The sequence below is a fragment of the Bos javanicus genome, chromosome 1 (genome assembly GCF_032452875.1).
Source record: "Bos javanicus breed banteng chromosome 1, ARS-OSU_banteng_1.0, whole genome shotgun sequence".
Taxonomy (NCBI): Eukaryota; Metazoa; Chordata; class Mammalia; order Artiodactyla; family Bovidae; genus Bos; species Bos javanicus.
Window position 1 is genome coordinate 126,180,501 of NC_083868.1, and position 19,712 is coordinate 126,200,212.

Here is a 19,712-nt window from a genome sequence, read left to right on the forward strand (position 1 = left end):
CATGTAGTTAAAATTAAGTGTTAAGTAAAAATCTCCTGCTATCAATACTTATATAAGAGAATGAACTTTAAAGTTTATTCATGAGTTAGTCCTTATATAAAAAAAGTTTAGTGTTAACAATACTTGTCACTTAAAAATTTTAGACACTATAGAAATTTACAGAAAAGCTAAAGTTTTGGACCACTTTACCTAGCTGGAGGAAAAAAATAAAAGGATTAAGCTGGATTTTGACTCTGAATACATTTATGATCAAAATCAACACACACACAAAATCAAAACATACTTCACATCAGGGCTTGCAGAAAAATTTTTGTATTGATCATTTTCGAACCATGAAAAAGAATGAATTAGTCTTGTTTTAAGGAGACTTCAAGGAAATGAAAATAATCATGAAGTATCATCTTGAAAATAAACATATTCTGTTATCAGTATCAACTGGTAAATTGTGTTATCCAAAAAGACCAACAAATCCTAACTAGTATGAACAGGCTATTAAAATCATTAATGATTTCTACAACTATTTTGAGCATACAAATAATCTCTGGTTTTATACCTACTGCATTTCAGAATTCTGTAAACTGTGAGACATTCAATGTGTTTAATGTGGCAGAAAATCATATTAAATGCTTCATTATTTTATTTTGTTCAGTCCTTTTCCCATTAAGCATGCAAACACTGTCATAACCATCTTTGGTTTCACTTCCACAAGGTCATCAGGTAAGGCATATATCCGGGCACCGATCTTTCGAGCAACAGAAATGGCGTATCTTGAAAAGACAAGACAAATATCTTGGTATTTGTTGTCACTTAATATATGTTAACAAAAGAATGAAATATTTTGACACGATTAACTTTACGATTAAGTTTCTGAGTCTTTAAATCATATTCCCCATATAAGTTGTATTTTAAAACGTCAATTTTTAGGACATAATACTTCACATATAAGGATTAAGAATGAAAGAGCCACTATGTTCTAATATAAACCATAAGGCTTACTTAGCATTGTTCAGCTTGTCCTCATCAGAAAGGTCTTCTCTCTTAATCATTTCTTGACGAACTGCATTTGGTGCAATGGCATCTATTAAATCTAAGACAGGTAAGCTAGTGCTAATTGATTTGTCCTAGAAAATAAAGATGAACATTCATAAACATCTTTGGTGCATGTTAGACTGGAAGGTCATAACCATATAAGTAAAAGCAATTCAAAAATTTTCATTATACTTAACATTCAGCTATTCTGCAACCAACACATATCACAAACCATTTAAAATATGCTTTTCCTTTTATCCTTGCTGAGCTTACAGCATAGAGAATGGTCACCATACCTGTAATAAAGTGTGGGGATATGACAGTTCCTGAAGTATGCTAACTACAGTATCCATTCTATAAAAAACAAACAACTTTCAAAAGGGAATAGATGAAATTTAAATCAACAGTTTTACAAATTCTAGCAGTATTCTTTATCTTAGACCATGGATTCCTAAGACTTCACTTAATATTTTTCAGAAAAAAAAAAATGAAAAGGAACTAATATTTACAAAGGCATTATTCTTGTTGCTTTACATGTTTTTGTTTAATCCTAACAGTCTGGTAATAAAGAAATTAGAATCTCTCTTTTAAGATGAAGAACATGAAGGTCAGAGAGCTCAAAAGACCTATTCCACAACTAGTCCGTACAGAACCAGTATTTGAACATATAGCTGTCCAACTCTAATGCCCAGGATTCTTCAGTTTTGATGTTACTGTCAAAGCAACTAAAAATGAACAACGAAATTCTAATGGATAGAACTTTGCTATTGAAGTCAGAAATCATGGTCTGAATTGATTTTACCATTTATCAGTACTTGAACAAATTATTTGTTCTGTCTCTCAGCATGAATAGTGGCACCTGTTGCTTGCACCAGAGCCCACTCATTCTTCACTACTTTCCCCATCCTGACAGAAGCCACATTTTTATTCTGAATGCATACCTCCCACACATGGATGTGTGCTTCAAGGAAAACTAACCCCACCACAGCTCCAAGGGTGACCCTGAATTAGTGTAGACCATTTATTCTGTGGGTGAGGTGGTAAACTTACTCTTTTTATGTATAGAGCATACTGTAAATAACAGATACACTAATATCTATGGCATTAAAATTTTGGTGGGGGCAGAAATTTAGGAAGAAAATGTCTAAAAGACTCATTAGGCAGACAAGAATGAAAAAGATTGGAAAAAATAGTCAAAGAGTTAATGAGAGGAATCCCATCTGATTGCTATAGTGATTTATCTGGGCTTAATTTTTATATTCAAGAAGAGCTATGGAAAGCTAGCAACACCCCTTCCTGAATGTAAATGAGAGGATGAAATGTTTGTCACAACAAGCAGCTATCCGAAGATAAGAGGAAAACCAGCTTTAGAAGGAAGCTGGCCCTTTGGATGGCAAAGCAGAGATGATAAAGACCTGAAAGACATTCTTCAATTACTGGCGCAGCCAATCCTGATGTCTGCCCTACTTCTGGATCTCTGCTATTTCTCTGTACCTTTCCTTTTGGTTTAACTCACTTTAAGTTGAGTATCTCTTGCTGCTGCTACTGCTGCTAAGTCACTTCAGTCGTGTCCGACTCTGTGTGACCCCATAGACGGCAGCCCACCAGGCTCCCCCGTCCCTGGGATTCTCCAGGCAAGAGTACTGGAGTGGGGTGCCATTGCCTTCTTACTTGAAGCCAAAAGCACTGTTTTCCTAATCACTACAATGGAAATATCACAGGATTCTTGGGAATATTAAATGAAAACATCTAGTACAGTTCCTGGCCAAATGTGGATCTTAATAACTGATAAAACAATTTGAAGCTATGTGAAGAATGCAGAGTTCTTTTTGAGGGCTGGGATCTATGAACTGCTACATTTATTTTTAAAAAATTATATTCTTCATTTTCTAGAATGTTCATTTTATGAAATGGGTTTTTTGGAGTGAAGAAGATAGAAGAGTCTGGTGGGCTATAGGCCATGGGTCACAAAGAGTCGGACACGACTGAGTGACTAACACACACTTTAGGGTCCTTTATGATGCTAGTAATCCAGCTTCTGTTTTAGGGGCATCTTTTCTATTTCCGAAAAAATCTCACACATGTTTTCTTAATGTACAGTCTGCAGACCACCTACATGAAAGTCGCCTAAGATGCTTATTAAAAGTACAAATTAATCCCTGCACTTAGAGTAACGAGAGGTTATTTGTGGATGGGGCAAGGAATCTACATTTTTAATAAGCTTCCTACAAGAATCTAATTATGTATTACACTTTCTAAAAGCTTAACATGCATGTCATTCTATAATAAACTGAAATTTTCTGTGTGCTTACTTTCATATAATATTTCTATGGTGGTTCAAAAACAGACATGTGGCTTAATTTTGTTATATTTTGATTATTTACATACTTAGGAGAGTTTTTTAAGTTTGGGGAAAATTGTTCTTTTTTCAGCTTTATTGAGTTAAAATTGACAAAATTCTAAGGTACTTAAAATGTACATCTTGATTATTTGGTATACCTACACATTGTGAAAAGATTCCTCCCATCTAGTTAATACATTTGTCACTCACTTCTGTATATATATATTGTGTGTGAAAACAAATAAGTTCTACTCTCTCAGCCAATCTCAGTTATATTAAAATAGTGTTAACTATAGTTACCATGTTATACATTAGGTCTTTGGACCGTATTCGTCTTTTTATTGTTATTCAGTTGCTCAGTTGTGTCCAACTTTTTGAGACCCCCATGGACTGCAGCATGCCAGGCCTATCCTGGAGGCTGCTCGAAATAATGTCCATTGAGATGCCATCCAACCATCTCATCCTCTGTCTCCCCCTTCCCCTCCTCCCCTCAATTCATCTTATAGCTGAAACTTTATACCTTTTTGTGGTATTTTAGATATTTCTTAACTTAGATTTAGGAAACAAGGATTTTCTCACCTATTTCCTTATGATTCATCTTGTGAAAAACTTACTAAGTTGAATGAAAAATTTAAGTTTCTAAAGATTATATTGGATCCCTTATCTTCCTGTTTCCAGAAAAAAACAACAGACCTATCCTCCAACTCCTCTGATTTGCATATGATCAGCGAAAGACATTTTACTGCAAAAGGAGCAGGGGTTATGGTAAAACCCTTCAGTTCAGTCCAGTCAGTTTAGTCACTCAGTCATGTCCGACTCTGCGATCCCATGAATTGCAGCACGCCAGGCCTCCCTGTCCATCACCAACTCCCGGAGTTCACCCAAACTCTTGTCCATCGAGTCAGTGATGTCATCCACCCATCTCATCCTCTGTAGTCCCCTTCTCCTGCCTCCAATCCCTCCCAGCATCAGAGTCTTTTCCAATGAGTCAACTCTTCACATGAGGTGGCCAAAGTACTGGAGTTTCAGTTTTAGCATCATTCCTTCCAAAGAACACCCAGGACTGATCTCCTTTAGAATAGACTGGTTGGATCTCCTTGCAGTCCAAGGGACTCTCAAGAGTCTTCTCCAACACCACAGTTCAAAAGCATCAATTCTTGTGTATCAAATTAAGAAATGTGTATCAAATTAACAATAATTTTCACTATCTTGAAAATCAAGCCAAACTCTAGACAAGTTGTCTATAAGATTCTGGCGTTCTTTTTGCTTAAGTAATGATGCTTTTGAACTGTGGTGTTGGAGAAGACTCTTGAGAGTCCCTTGGACTTCAAGGAGAGCCAACCAGTCCATTCTAAAAGAGATCAGTCCTGGGTGTTCTTTGGAAGGTCTAATGCTAAAGCTGAAACTCCAATACTTTAGCCACCTCATGCAAAGAGTTGACTCATTGGAAAAGACTCTGATGCTGGGAGGGATTGGGGGCAGGAGGAGAAGGGGACAACAGAGGATGAGATGGGTGGATGGCATCACCGACACGATGGACAAGAGTTTGGGTGAACTCCAGGAATTGGTGATGGACAGGGAGGCCTGGCGTGCTGCAATTCATGGGGTCGCAAAGAGTCAGACATGACTGAGCGACTGAACTGAAGAAGCTTTGAATATTTACAGAATTAATGAGCAGTATGTCACACAGCTAATAAGTAGCTAAGCCTATGTCAAACCCAGGGCTAACAACACCATAGCTTAGCTTTCAACCTGCAGTTAGATCTGGATGTGAAATCCAGCTATTCTGCTTAACATTCAATGACAGTGGACAAGTTATTTAACTTTTCTAAAACTTTTTGCTTATAGAATTAAAAGTGAATTAATAGAATTAAAAGAGAGAATTAAAAGAAACAATGTGTTCGTATAGTGACACATAGGAATCAGTCAATGGTAATTATGATTGTCATTATTGACTGACATACCACCTCCTTATCTTCTTGGTGAGGAAAAGTAACATTGCTACTAAAAGGGGTAAATTTGTCTTTTCTAAAATTTCTGGGTACAGCACTGCCTTGATTAATAGGTTCTTACTAGTACCACTTATTATAGCTTTCAAATATAACATACCAAACTGGAAGAAACCTCCCTAGCCCAGATATTTTTTAGCATTCACTGCTATATTTCTTAATTATTTATATTCTGTCTAAAGGTTTTATTATCAAACATATGTAAATGCCAAGCACTTTTGCAATATGTTTTTTCCACCTCAGTTCTAGTAAACCCATAGTCTCAAGTCTGCTTTTCTCTTAAGCCATCCCCCTTAAATGGTTTGTGTGTGTGTGTGTGTCTGTGTGTATGTGTTAGTCACTCAGTCATGTCCGACTCATTGTGACCCTTTAGACTGTAGCCTGGAGCTCCTCTATCCATAGGATTTTTCAAGCACAAATACTAGAGTGGGTTGCCATTTCCTCCTGGGAATCTTCCCAACCCAGGAATTGAATCCGGGTCTCCTGTGCCTGCTTCATTGCAGGTGGATTCTTTACCCTCTGATCCATCAGGGAAGCCCCCATTTTTCAACTATCTCTTCTGTTCAACTGATCACCAAGTTGTAATTCTAGTTTTAATATCTCTTTTAATCCAACTAATTTCCTGAAAATTACCTCAAATTCAATAAGTTGAAAAATGATTGTTAAATTCACTGCCTGTTTAGAAAGCAGCTGTATCTCAGACATCCCCACTTTTTATTACCCAGGCCCCAAATACCCAGTTTTTTTTTTCTCACCAAGAAGATAAGGAGGTGGTATGTCAGCCAATAACAATAATCATAATTACCATTGACTGATACCTATGTATCACTATACTAACATATTGTTTCTTTTAATTCTCTCAACTTTATAAGCAAAAGAGTATTAGATAAGTTAAATAACTTGTCCATTTAAATAACTCCTCTCCTTCCTGTGCATCCCTAAGTTAAGAAGCCAAATCCTACCTATTTTTTTGCAAGTAACTATCCATTCTTGGGCTTCCCTGGTGGCTTAGATAGAAAAGAATCTGCCTGCAGTGCAGGAGATGGTGATTAGATCCCTAGTTCGGGAAGATCCCCTGGAGAAGGGAATGGCTACTCACTCCAGTATTCTTGTCTGGAGAATTCCATGGACAGAGGAGCCTGGTGGGCTACAGTCCATGGGGTCACAAAAAGTTGGACACAACTGATTAACACACACACAGACACACATCCATTCTTACAGATCCCAGTGCCCATTTCCCACCCCTACCCAGGATCTGTATTACCTTGAGTTCTGCCTCAATAGCTTCCTTGCACTTAACACGACTCTTCCTCCTATCATACTCCCTACCTTCACAACAGTATTTCTAAAATACTTTGCTTACATTACTTGCCTTATCAATATCCTCTTTAAAGCCAGATTTCTCTATTAGGGGAAACATTGACTGAAACTGCCCACCCTGGCCAGGCACCACAATAACCATTTGCATGAGTTATTTTATGTCAGGAGGTCCTGGTAACGAACATGGAACTAACAAGCCACCACCAACCAAAAGCATTTGGGAAAGGTCAAAAGGAGATGGCACGTGTCCTACCAACCTCCCAGAATCCTCCTCTCTGGAATCCATCTTGGCTGAGTGCTGGGTGCACCACCAGGAAAGACCCTAAGTCAGAATGATTGGCCAAAGACAATCCAGAAACTAACCCAATTACCATAAAACCTGAGACTAAGAGCCACGTGGCAGAGCAGTCCTCCTGGTTTCCCTTACCCTGACACTCTCCGCCCAGGCGCTCCTTCCCAATAAGATCTCTTGCTTTGTCAGCACATGTGTCTCCTCAGACAATTCATTTACAAGTGTTAGACAAGAGCCCATTCTCGGGCTCTATCTAGAAGGGGTCCCCCTTCCTGCAACACCTCCACAGTCTTGGCCCAGCCTATATCTTGCACCACATCCCTTAGGAACCATTCTGTCTATCCAAACTACTTCTAAACTTCTGAGACTTACCTTTATTCAAGGTGGACCCTCTTCTAGCTTATTATTACCCTTTTGTTCTTTGGTGCCTGTGTGCTGGGTCACATCCAACTCTTTGCAGGCAGATTCTTCACCACCGCACCACCTGGGAAGCCTTGTTCTCCATGCATTCAAATCCTGCCTCTATCTCTGATGCTCAAATAAAATCCAGCTTTCTCCATCTACCCTTCAACTGACCATTCATTTGGAAATTCGTTAAATTTTCCCATAATATTAGTTGTATTATATCTTTGGATTTTAACGTTTACCCTGTAGTAGTATTACTTCCTCAGTTATACCAATCTTATCTCTCAAATAAATGGCAAATACTCTGAGAGCTGAAATAATTTCTTACATCCTTTCTTTACCTAAAAATGTTACTTAATAGCTAAGACCTCAAAAATGTTTTATTAATTTGCTTCTAGATATTATCTATTATATTTAATGATCTATATGCTTATTATTTTTCACAAACTAATGTACAAATGAATTTAATTTCAGTATAACAATTTTAAAGAGTATCTGTCAATTAGAGAGTTTTATATATCCCCCTTCCTGCCTTACATTTTAAGTTGTGTTTTATATAAAGACAAATCATGGCCTAAAAATTCTTTTCTTTTTATATCAGCAACAATAAAAACTCAAATGTAATTAGTTCCTTACAAGATGGAAAAGAAAGAAACACTGTTGAACTAGGACTTTGTGACATCTCTGCCAACATCCAGCTCAGTTTTTGGTAAAGAAAAGAAGATTGAATTTATCAATTTCTGACATTTCTTCTGCTCTACCATATTGTCAAACACATATAGCAAAGACAAAGAAGAAAGTAAAAATGAGTAGGTAACTTTGGGGCGAGTTTAGGGTTTCATCTGTTTGCACTCTTCAGTCACTAAAAAAAATACAAATTGAAGGCTAAATTTTCACATATAATAAAATCACAAACACAAGGCTCACTGAATGGATGTGAACAAGCAGACATGCTTATTTGTAGCTACTATCAGCTTACATGCAAAAGCAAAACACAGTGGAAATGCATGAAAATTAGTCAGTATGTATGTGCAGGCTACATTCTGAGTGCTTTACAAATGATCCACAAATGCTCGGAAGTGAGTGGTAAGTGCCATTATGAAGCCAGATGACAGGATTTGATTTTTTTTTTCCTACCAGTTTTCTCAATTCCCACTTGAATCGGTTTGGCTGGCTCTGTTATGCCTTGGAAATGATGTCAATACAATTCTGAGACTGCTGCTAAGGAGCACAAAACATTATAGTCCTATATAAACAATAGCTATTTATCTTTCTCTTTCCTTTGACAATTGGATTTTTGGCTCAATTTCTTCTTGAACATTATATGACTAGAGTCCCATAATATTAACCTGCATTTATATTCAATAGGATAACCAGTCAAAATATATGAATTCAAATTAAATATTTCTGGTTTACACATCCCAAATAATCAGTATGCCTAAGCTCATCAACTGGGTGTTTTAACAAAACCTAAGTCAGTGTAATCCCCAATAAAAATTCTTTCCTAAACGTAATTTCTTACCCCTCCCAAATTTTAAAATAGCTTTTGATTACCTTAAAGCTGGAAATGAAAGTATTTTTGTTTGCACTTTTAAGAGTCTGATTGACCCATTCAATGATAATTGCATCATTTACTTTTTCACCCTCTCCAAGATCCGATAACACATTCAGTGTGTACCTGTAACAGAAAAGATACATATTTAAGGCTGAAAGTGGTGAAATTTACTCTTATATCATTTATATCAATATTTAGATGAATATTTAAGAAATATTTCAATTCTAATAAATATTTCTAATTTTACTCTCATATTTGCACTTAGTAGATTCCAAAGTCACAGAGTTCAGTAATCAGAAACAAAAAATACTATCTAGTATATTAAAAAATTAAAACAAGTCTTTACTAAGCAGTTTTTCAGAGGCATTAAATAAGAATAATTGTGTTTCTAGAGATTGAGTCACTTTCAAAACAAAGTAAACATAAAAAATTTATTGTCAACAACAAATCATTAACAATATATTTTGCATTGTATATTTCTTCTGTGTTTGCTATTCTACAAAAGTAGCTAAAATTTTCCTTCAAATGACTTGTTGAAGGAAACTGATAGTGATGCCACAAACAAGTCAGTCTTTACCTTCTCATCAGCTGCCACACCAATGCCAGAGTGAGTGTTGAATTTCCTTCATTTAAGTCCTGCCCAGCAATGCCAACCAAGGAGAATTTGGCCTTATTCTTCCCAAGTTCCACTGCATAGTTACAGTTTTCAATCTGTAAATAGTAAATAAAAGTTTAGGTATCACGACAAATTTTTTAATGTATTTCTTGAATAGGCCAGCTTAGTTCAGTCATCTGAAAAATACTTGTGATGACACTGAAAATTTATAACAATTTCATATCCTAGTAACCAGTGAAATTAGGAAATAACTATTCCATTTTATAGCTGAAAATATCAGATCACCAAGGGGTTAACCAGGTAAGGAAACAACTGACTGAAAAGTTTAAAGATCCTCTCTTACTCTTAAAAGTCTTGACTGTCCAAGATGACACAGTGAATTAGTGGTAAATCTGAAACTAAAAACCTAGTTTTCTGTATTCCATCAGTTGAGGTAATCAGTGTTGTTTTGTCTACATTTAAAATTAGTGAACAGCGAAATTGTTTAAGAATCTAAGTTCATCTCTAATATTTTATATCTAGATCTCACCCATCCTTTAAAATTAAGCTTTTAGCCAATGATTTTCAAAAAAGGATTAACCTTAACTATATCATCTGCTTCTTTTTGAACTTTGCTTCTTTGTTGAACTTCCAATCATGATTATCTTATAATGCTTATGCACCATCTTCTACTTAGCATTTTATGAACTTTCTTTTGCCAATCATACATAAGCTCCTTTTAAAGGAAAAAAACTATAAAATGCACAAACCTGTATCATATTCTCCCCACCCCTAGCTCAGGACTCAGCACAGTGTCCTGTCTACAGTAGGAATCGGATGCATGGTAGTGGTTTAATCACTAAGGCATGTCTTACTCTTATGACCCCATGGACTGTACCCTGCCAGGCTCCTTTGTCCATTGGATTTCCCAGGAGGAATACAGGAGAGGATAGCCATTTCCTTCTCCAGGGGATTTTCCCAAGCCAGGGATCGAACCCAGGTCTCCTGCATTGCAGGCAGATTCTTTACCATCTGAGCCACCAGGGAAGCCCTGTCCCCTATAGTAAGAATCTGATGCATGAATACCAAGTAAACTATCTAACTACTTCTTTGCAGTGATAAAAGTACAATTAAAAAGTTTTTGTCTATCCTAGCCTCTACAGAAGTTCATTATTTCCAGTCATCTAGTATTATACTTATCTCAGAACACACACTCATTTGTGCGTGTATATACATATACACGCACAAATGAGTGTATACATATATATATACATATACACACACATATATATATGCCCCATACGTGTATGCACATATATATGCTCAATCCCAAGGAAGGGCAATGCCAAGGAATGTTCAGACTGCCACACAATTGTGCTCATTTCACAAGCTAGCAAGGTAATGCTCAGAATCCTTCAAGTGAGACTTCAACAATACATGAACTGAGAACTTCCAGAAGTACAAGCTGGATTGAGAAAAGGCAGAGGAACCAGAAATCAAATTGCCAACATCTGTTGGATCATCGAAAAAGCAAAAGAATTCCAGAGAAACATCTGATTCTGCTTCATTGACTATGCTAAATCCTTTGACTGTTAGGATCACAAAAAACCGTGGAAAATTCTTAAAGAGAGGGGAATACCAGATCACCTTACCTGCCTCCTGAGAAATCTGTATGCAGGTCAAGAAGCAACAGTTAGAACCAGACATGGAACAACAGACTGGTTCAAAATTGGGAAAGGAGTACATCAAGGCTGTATATTGTCACCCTGCTTATTTAACTTATTTATGAAGCTCACGCTGGAATCAAGATTGCAGGGAGAAATATCAATAACCTCAGATATGCAGATGACATCACCCTAAATGGCAAAAAATAAACAAGAACTAAAGAGCCTCTTGATGAAGGTGAAAGAGGAGAGTGAAAATGCTGACTTAAAACTCAACAGTCAAAAAACATAAGATCATGGCATCTGGTCCTATCACTTCATGGCAAATAGATAGGGAAACAATGGAAACAGTAACAGACTTTATTTTCTTGGGCTCCAAAATCACTGCAGATGGTGACTGCAGCCATGAAATTAAAAGACACTTGCTCCTTGGAAGAAAAGCAATGACAAACTTAGACATTGTGTTGAAAAGCAAAGACATTACTTTACAAAGGTCCATATAGTCAAAGCTATGGTTTTTCCAGTAGTCACGTACAGACGTGAGAGTTGGACCATAAAGAAGGCTGAGCACCAAAGAATTGATGCTTTTGAACTATGGTGTTGGAGAAGACTCTTGAAAGTCCCTTGGACTGCAAGGAGATCCAACCAGTCAATCCTAAAGGAAATCAATCCCGAATATTCATTGGAAGGACTGATGCTGAAGCTATAATGCAAAGAGCTGACTCATAGAAAAGACCCTGATGCTGTGAAAGAGTGAGGGGAGGAGGAGAAAGGGGCAACAAAGGATGAGATGTTTGGATGTCATCACTGACTCAATAGACATGAATTTGAGCAAACTCCATAAGATAGTGAAGGACAGGGAAGGCTGGCATGCTGTAGTCCATGAGGTCGCAAAGAATTGGACAACACTGACACTTCCACTTTCAAACATTTAGTTAAGAAAAACAGTATGACTGATTTCTCCTAATTTTCTTTCCCAAGTTAGTTAAGACCTAATTACAAAACAAGTAAACCTGAGAAACAAAGATATACCTTTTTTCTAAGAAGAAGAAAATGTTTCCAGGAAAAGTGAGAAAAGGACTACACAATAACAGAATTTGTATAAATTAATGGGTACTGTTCTTTAAAAAGCAGAATGCAAATTCCCAGAGGTCAGTGTGTTACAAATAAAAATGTAAGAAGATACTCTGAACCTGCTGTAATATCTGCCTTGCTCCCTTAATGAGTTAAATCTTTGATATGCATTCATTTTTTTTTAATGCATGGAGATAATGTTACAAAATTCTTTCTCTTTCCCAGGATTATAGATTTAGGCTTCTAAATAGAAATATGCACATAACTGAAAAAATGGATTCCTATGTATGGAACACAGCATCAGAGCTCTGTTTATGTAATAGTGTGGATAGAAGAGAGAAAAACCAGCATATTTGGGGCACTTCCCTAGTGATCCAGTGTGACCTCCATGCAGGAGGCATGGGTTTGATCCCTGGCCAGGGAAATATTAATAAGATCCCACATGCTACAAAGTATGGGCAAAAGATTTTTTAAAAAAGCAAGTTTTCCACTGCCAGTCATTGCAACAGGAGAATTTTTGAACAAATTGTAATCATTACTCATGTAAAATGTATTTCAACAAAGGGCTATCTATTTTATGGCTAGTTTGAGTACAATTCCTGATGAGAATGATGGTGAGAAAAGAGCTCGGGGTTAATAGTTTAGAGGGCCGAGATGCTGATGTGACGAGCAGTGAAAGAGAAAATGGAAATGGATGCTAGCATAAGGGAAAAGATGAGTTCTACTTTTTGGCAACATTTGATTCCAAGTTGGGCAAAATAGTTCTAAGATGAAGAGAGGTACCAAACTAGAGAAAGAATAGAAGTTACGTTCCTAGAAGTAAGCCATGTTTATGGTGGTACTTAACACTCTAAAAAAGGATCTGCTCCCTAAGAATATAAATACAGAACGTTAAGAGCATTAGACCAAGAACTGAGCCTTGGAACTGAGCCTAGAGTTGTCAGGCTAAAAGTTTAAAACCCTGTGAAAGGTAAGAAAAACACAAAGCATGAAAAAACTGGAGAGTATATAGTCTCACAGAATTAATGGAAGAAACGATTACCAAGCATTTCAAAAGTGAAGATCAGATAATTTGAAAATGAAAAAAACTATATAATGGGAGACAGAGTTCCAAGGGAAAAGAAATACCAAAGAAACAGTGAAGAAAGGCTATTTAAGTGGTGCAGTTTTACCAACTTCACAAATGAAGCTAAGTGACATCCGGTGATGAATGCCCAAAGTCGATAAAAGAAGTCCCTGGATACTGTGTCATGAAAGTACTGCTTCTTTATTTTTTAAATATCTTGAACTTATTTCAGGACTTGTGTTTCATTCTATAAATAGCTAGTATTTTTTGAAAGGGAACATTCTACATATGATTAGTTTGTGACATCATATAATTAACATTAAAAACCTCCAGGTATAATGAATGAGGGTTCAGTTGGTTTCCTGTTACATTTTGCATCTGAAATTTTGATTTTAAAAACTTATATGAAATTAGGTAACAAAATTTCCTGAATTTTACTCCCATGATAATTACAGGCATATCAAATAAAATACAAAACACAGATAGTCCAACCACTAGAAATACTGAAAAATGTGAATATATAGAAACCTCTTGTAATTATACTACCCATTTAATTACTTTTAATATTATGATGCCTTTCTTCCTTGTCTGTCTTTCAAAAATAGGATTTAAAAAAAATTTACAAAGTCTATAAATACACAGTCTAGAGATCAAAAGGAAGAAGTCCATTTTGAACATATGTCTGTGTATGTGTGTGTCATACTGAGTGAAGTAAGTCAGACAGAAAAAGACACATCATATGATATCACTTGTACGAAGAATCTAAAAAAAAGAGTACAAATGAACTTATCTACAAAACAGAAATAGTCACAGATGTACAAAACAAATATAGTTTTGCCAGGGGTAAGGGGAGGAGGGATAAATTGGGAGATTGGGATTGACATATACACATTATTACATATAAAAAAGATAACTAATAATGATAGATAATAAGTGAAATTATAGGTCAATTAAAAGGACTTTTGGAAGATTATTGATATATATTACCAAACTGTTTTAGAGAGTTTATACAGATGAACACTCCCTCTAACACTGGATGTAGTACAATCCATTTCTTTCGTTTTATTTTCTTTGGTTACACCATGCTGCATGTGGGATCTTAGTTCCCAACCAGGGATAGAACTCAGGCCATAGCAGGCCCTAACCACTGGACCACCAGGGAATTCCCAATTGTTTCTCATCTTAAATTGCATTTCTTTACTGTGGGTGAATATTTTTTCATGTGTATATTATCTATCATTATTTCTTTTTCTGTGAATTGTTCACACATATTGTTTACTCTCCCATTTTGCTATTACAATTTTCGTCATTGATTTGTATAAACTACTTTTATGTTAAGGATATTAACCATTTATTGTTCTGTTGCAAATATGTTTCATAGTTTATTATTTTTCTTTTAAGTTTTGTTTCTGGTGTTTATTTTTGCATAAGAAGTTTTAAATTTGTATGTAATCTACTATATCAATAATTTATTTGTAATTTATCATTGTAAGAGTAAATTATAATTCGCTTCCATTTTCTTAAAGTTTTATTTATTACATTTAAGCCTTTAAGTCTTCACTTTTATTCCACTGGATTTTTTTGGGTGGATGATTTATGGTGAAAAGTACTTTTTTTCCCTACAAAATATTTACTCACTTGTTCCGGCATCATATTTTGGATAATCCTTTCTCTCCCTACTGGATTCAGTAAGCAATTTGTTATATATTAAGTTCTTATATTTTAGGATAGGTTTTTAGGCTACTGTAATCCATTTGATTTTTGTATGCATATTAAACTATTTCAGTTACTTTAGCTTTATCATAAGATTTTTATGTTTGCTAACAGCTTCTCCCTCAACATTCCTAGAAAATGTTCTTGATGATTGGGGCCTGTTTCTTATTCCTTTTTATTTATTTATTTTTTTATTTTTTGTTTCTTATTCCTGTTGAACTTTAAAATCACTTTTATAATCCCATCCCCCAATATACACACATGCCCACATATGCATAAGGAGATTTATTGTAATTTTAACTAGAATTATTTCCCACCTGTAAGTCAATTTGTAAGAATTTGAATATCTTTATAATATTTAGATTTCTATCCAGGAATATGGTTATAGTTCTATTGATTATATTTCACTAGAGATAATTTCTAACTCATGATACTGCAGGCTAACTTCACAGTTCAGTTCAGTTCAGTTGCTCAGTCATGTCCGACTCTTTGTTACCCCATGAATCGCAGCACGCTAGGCCTCCCTGTCCATCACCAACTCCCGGAGTTCACTCAGACTCACGTCCATCAAGTCAGTGATGCCATCCAGCCATCTCATCTCCTGCTACCAATCCCTCGCAGCATCAGAGTCTTTTCCAATGAGTCAACTCTTCACATGAGGTGGCCAAAGTACTGGAGTTTCAGTTTTAGCATCAGTCCTTCCAGTGAACACCCAGGACTGATCTCCTTTAGGATGGACTGGTTGGATCTCCTTGCAGTCCAAGGGACTCTCAAGAGTCTTCTCCAACACCACAGTTCAAAAGCATCAGTTCTTCGGCGCTCAGCTTTCTTCACAGTCCAACTCTCACATCCATACATGACCACTGGAAAAACCATAGCCTTGACTAGATGGACCTTTGTTGGCAAAGTAATGTCTCTGCTTTTTACTATGCTGTCTAGGTTGGTCATAACTTTCCTTGCAAGGAGTAAGCGTCTTTTAATATCATGGCTGCTGTCACCATCTGCAGTGATTTTGGAGCCCCAAAAAATAAAGTCTGCCACTGTTTCCACTGTTTCCCCATCTATTTCCCATGAAGTGATGGGACCGGATGCCATGATCTTCGTTTTCTGAATGTTGAGCTTTAAGCCAACTTTTTAAACTCTCCTCTTTCACTTTTATCAAGAGGCTTTTGAGTTCCTCTTCACTTTCTGCCATAAGGTTGGTGTCATCTGCATATCTGAGGTTATTGATATTTCTCCCTGAAATCTTGATTCCAGCTTGTGCTTCATCCAGACCAGCATTTCTCATTATGTACTGTGCATATAAGGTAAAGAAGCAGGATGACAATACACAGACTTGATGTACTCCTTTCCCGATTTGGAACCAGTTTGTTGTTCCATATCCAGTTCTAACTGTTGCTTCTTGACCTGCATACAGATTTCTCAGGAGGCAGGTCAGGTGGTCTGGTATTCCCATCTCTTCAAGAATTTTCCAGTTTGTTGTGATCTGTCAAAGGCTTCCTTAGAACTCATAATACTCACTTTTGCCCACATTGCATTGTATCATAGTTATTTGCACACATATCTTGAGCTTCACAGGTGGCACTAGTGGTAAAGAACCTGCTTGCCAGTGCAGGAGATGTAAGAGAGAGATGCGAATTCGATCCTGGGGTCAGGAAGGTCCCATGGAGGAGGGCAGGGCAAACCACAGCAGTATTCTTGCCTGGAGAATCCCATGGACAGAGGAGCCTGGCAGGCTATAGTCCATGAGGTCACAAAGAGTTGGACACAACTGAAGCCACTTAGCATGCACACACACATATCTTATCTAATTTCTTTAGGATTTCCTGAGGACCAACTCCATGACTTGCTCTATTTTATATCCTGCATTGTACAGTATATTCAGGTTGTAGGTAATCAATTAATATCTACTGAAAATATTAAGAAATAACCAGTAAATATCTGGCAAGTTTTGGCAATTATAAAATAGGAATTCATGGATGATGCATCTCCAAGAATATTAAATTCTGCTGCTGCTGCTGCTGCTGAGTCACTTCAGTCGTGTCCGACTCTGTGCGACCCCATAGACGGCAGCCCACCAGGCTCCCCCGTCCCTGGGATTCTCCAGGCAAGAAAACTGGAGTGGGTTGCCATTTCCTTCTCCAATGCATGAAAGTGAAAAGTGAAAGTGAAGTCGCTCAGTCCTGTCCGACCCTCATACTCCTCCGTCCATGGGATTTTCCAGGCAAGAGTACTGGAGTGGGGTGCCATTGCCTTCTCCGTCTTAAATTCAACAACTTGTTAAAGTTGTAGTTACACAAAGTGTCTGACTTGGAGGACTAGTTTCATCTTTCCAAACACAAAAGCTCACCTGTATTAAGGATAATAAGCATAACATGATTTGGGATGAATCTGTGGGGACAGATTACATTTACTAAGCTTTATGAAACTCTTAAGTCCTCTGTTTTATATGAGAACAATAACAACAGATCCACGGGCATTATTTCATTCACCTTCTTCATGTTCCCTCCAAGAGCAGGATAAGGAGGTTTGTTCACATGGCTCCAGTCAACTGGCACACGGATCATTTCGTAGAGCTGAAAGATGACTAATGCATCTGCAAGGTCACTAAGACAAGAGAAAAAGAAAATGAAGGAGGAGGAAATGTCGGTATGATCTGGTTTTACTAAGCACACTGGAGATGGGCTTTGTCTACAAAAATACAACAGGACTACTGAATGCTTAAAGAATGGCAGGCAGAATAGATCATTTGACCCAGAACTTGTAATCTAGGAATCTGTCCAAATTTTTTTCATAAACGTGTACAAAGATATATGTACAAGGATATTCACTCCCATGGTATTTATAAATTTAGAGACAATTTAAATGCCTGACAGTAGGGGCTGTTGAGTAAGTTAACCTCACCCTGGACTCCTGGACCATTATAAGATGGAACAAGGTAGATCCCTATGTTCTAACATGAAAGCTTTATACAACACACTAAGTTTAAAAAAGCAAGAGGCATATATTTAAGTATTTAAAATATTATTTTTAAATATTTCTATTTAAGATATTATTAAATGTATTTTAATTACATTTATGCATTTTAATCTTTTAATCTAAAATATTAAAAATATATTCAGAGTTAGTAGTATTTAAATACCTCTATTCATAGCCATTACCTCTGGGCAGGAAAAAAAGGAACATGGGATGGTAAGATGGGATTATCATGGTTTTTTGTTGTTGTTGTTCTACATACTTACATACTTCCTGAAGCTTGTACCATGAGAATGAGTTCATCTATTACTTATGTATTATGATTTTTTAAACTTTAAAAATCACAATAGCTACTCAGTAGGAAGCTGTTCATGTCAAACAGTGAGGGTTAAGAGGAAGGAATCTAGGAGAAAGTAGGAGTTACTGAAGTAAAAATACTACTACTTGGGATTCAGAAAAACATGTTCTCCTGAGGCACCCAGAGTACATCTATTGAATCTGTTTTCAATTCTGTATGGTAAGGACATAAAGCAACAGTGACTGATTTTTAAATTGCTAGCTCCATGCTGAATTACATGAGTTTTCTCCCTCAACAGCTTGTTCATTGAGCTCTGTTTTGCTAAGGTTCATATTAAAGTTACTTTGCATCTCTGAGCACACACCATATGGCCATGCAGGGGGCTGCGCCCTGCACTGAGTGAAGGAGAGAGAAAGTCCTCCTGTCTTAAAAGAAGCGTCTTCTTTTGATGAAGGTAAACAAGAGCTAAGTCATCTATCAGCACATGGGGAAAGTTGTATGAAAAGTAAATCACTGAAGTAGTTGTATAGGTTCTGAAATCTCATTTCATGAATTTTTTTGTTTTTTTACTTTAAAGGAATTCATTCTTATTTCTATGTAGTATGGTATTAATACTCATGTTTTGCAAATAGGGAAACTGAGGCCCAGAGAGTTGAAACGGTTTCCAGATGTGTTCTAGAACCAACCTGTCATAGAAAAATTCTAGGGCTGGTAATTCTTAAAATATATTTAATAACTTGAAAGGAGAGAATTTTCAGTTAAAAACAATCTAAATGATTCTTTTGCTTTGGTTTAGGTTGGGTTTGGTATACTGCGGGTGGGGAGCTAATCACTTAGGGGTTGGTTTAGGAATATGACCCAGACACAAATTTATGGACATACAGTTCTGGTGCCAACTAAACCTCTGGTTCTTGTTTTTCTATATCTTGATGGTTCTTTTTAAGGTGATTTTTGAGAATTTTCTGAACTTCCTTTACCCCTCCAAAAATTACCTATACCTGGAAACCCTGTGCTAGCAGTTCAGGAACTAAATAAAAATAATCATCTTTAGCTAAAAAATTTAGCCAATTATTCTCCACTGTCAACCACAGAGAACTCTAGTATTCCTGACATTTATGAAGCTACCATGAAGTCTCAATAAATTCTAATCTCCTAGTTTTAAATGTCCTTATTAATTTAAAAAGAAAATACATGTTTATTGTAAAACAAAGAAAAACCCTCCAAAACCATATTTAAATTACTAACATTAAAACTAAGTCTCCTCACTACCTTAACCCTCCTCTCTAGGTTGTATACAGTTTGGTTTTAATCCCTCTAGATTTTTTAAAAATTCAAATACGTATATGTATATACTCAACTTTAAAATAAAAATGAG

At 36.5% G+C, this 19,712-nt stretch overlaps 1 protein-coding gene across 3 annotated transcripts in view; it reads right to left on the minus strand.

The window, feature by feature from the left end:
• Positions 1–296: 296 nt before the first annotated feature.
• The window catches only part of PLS1 (plastin 1), a 127,604-nt gene continuing 108,188 nt past the window's right edge, over positions 297–19,712 (minus strand). For all 3 annotated transcript variants that reach the window (XM_061419559.1, XM_061419566.1, XM_061419575.1), the window contains 5 exons: positions 17,556–17,670; positions 9,529–9,662; positions 8,951–9,074; positions 997–1,121; positions 297–767 (listed from right to left, as the gene is read on the minus strand). In XM_061419559.1, coding sequence (XP_061275543.1) covers positions 632–767; positions 997–1,121; positions 8,951–9,074; positions 9,529–9,662; positions 17,556–17,670 — 634 coding nt within the window. In that variant the 3' untranslated portion in view covers positions 297–631. The remainder of the gene's footprint in view (positions 768–996; positions 1,122–8,950; positions 9,075–9,528; positions 9,663–17,555; positions 17,671–19,712) is intronic.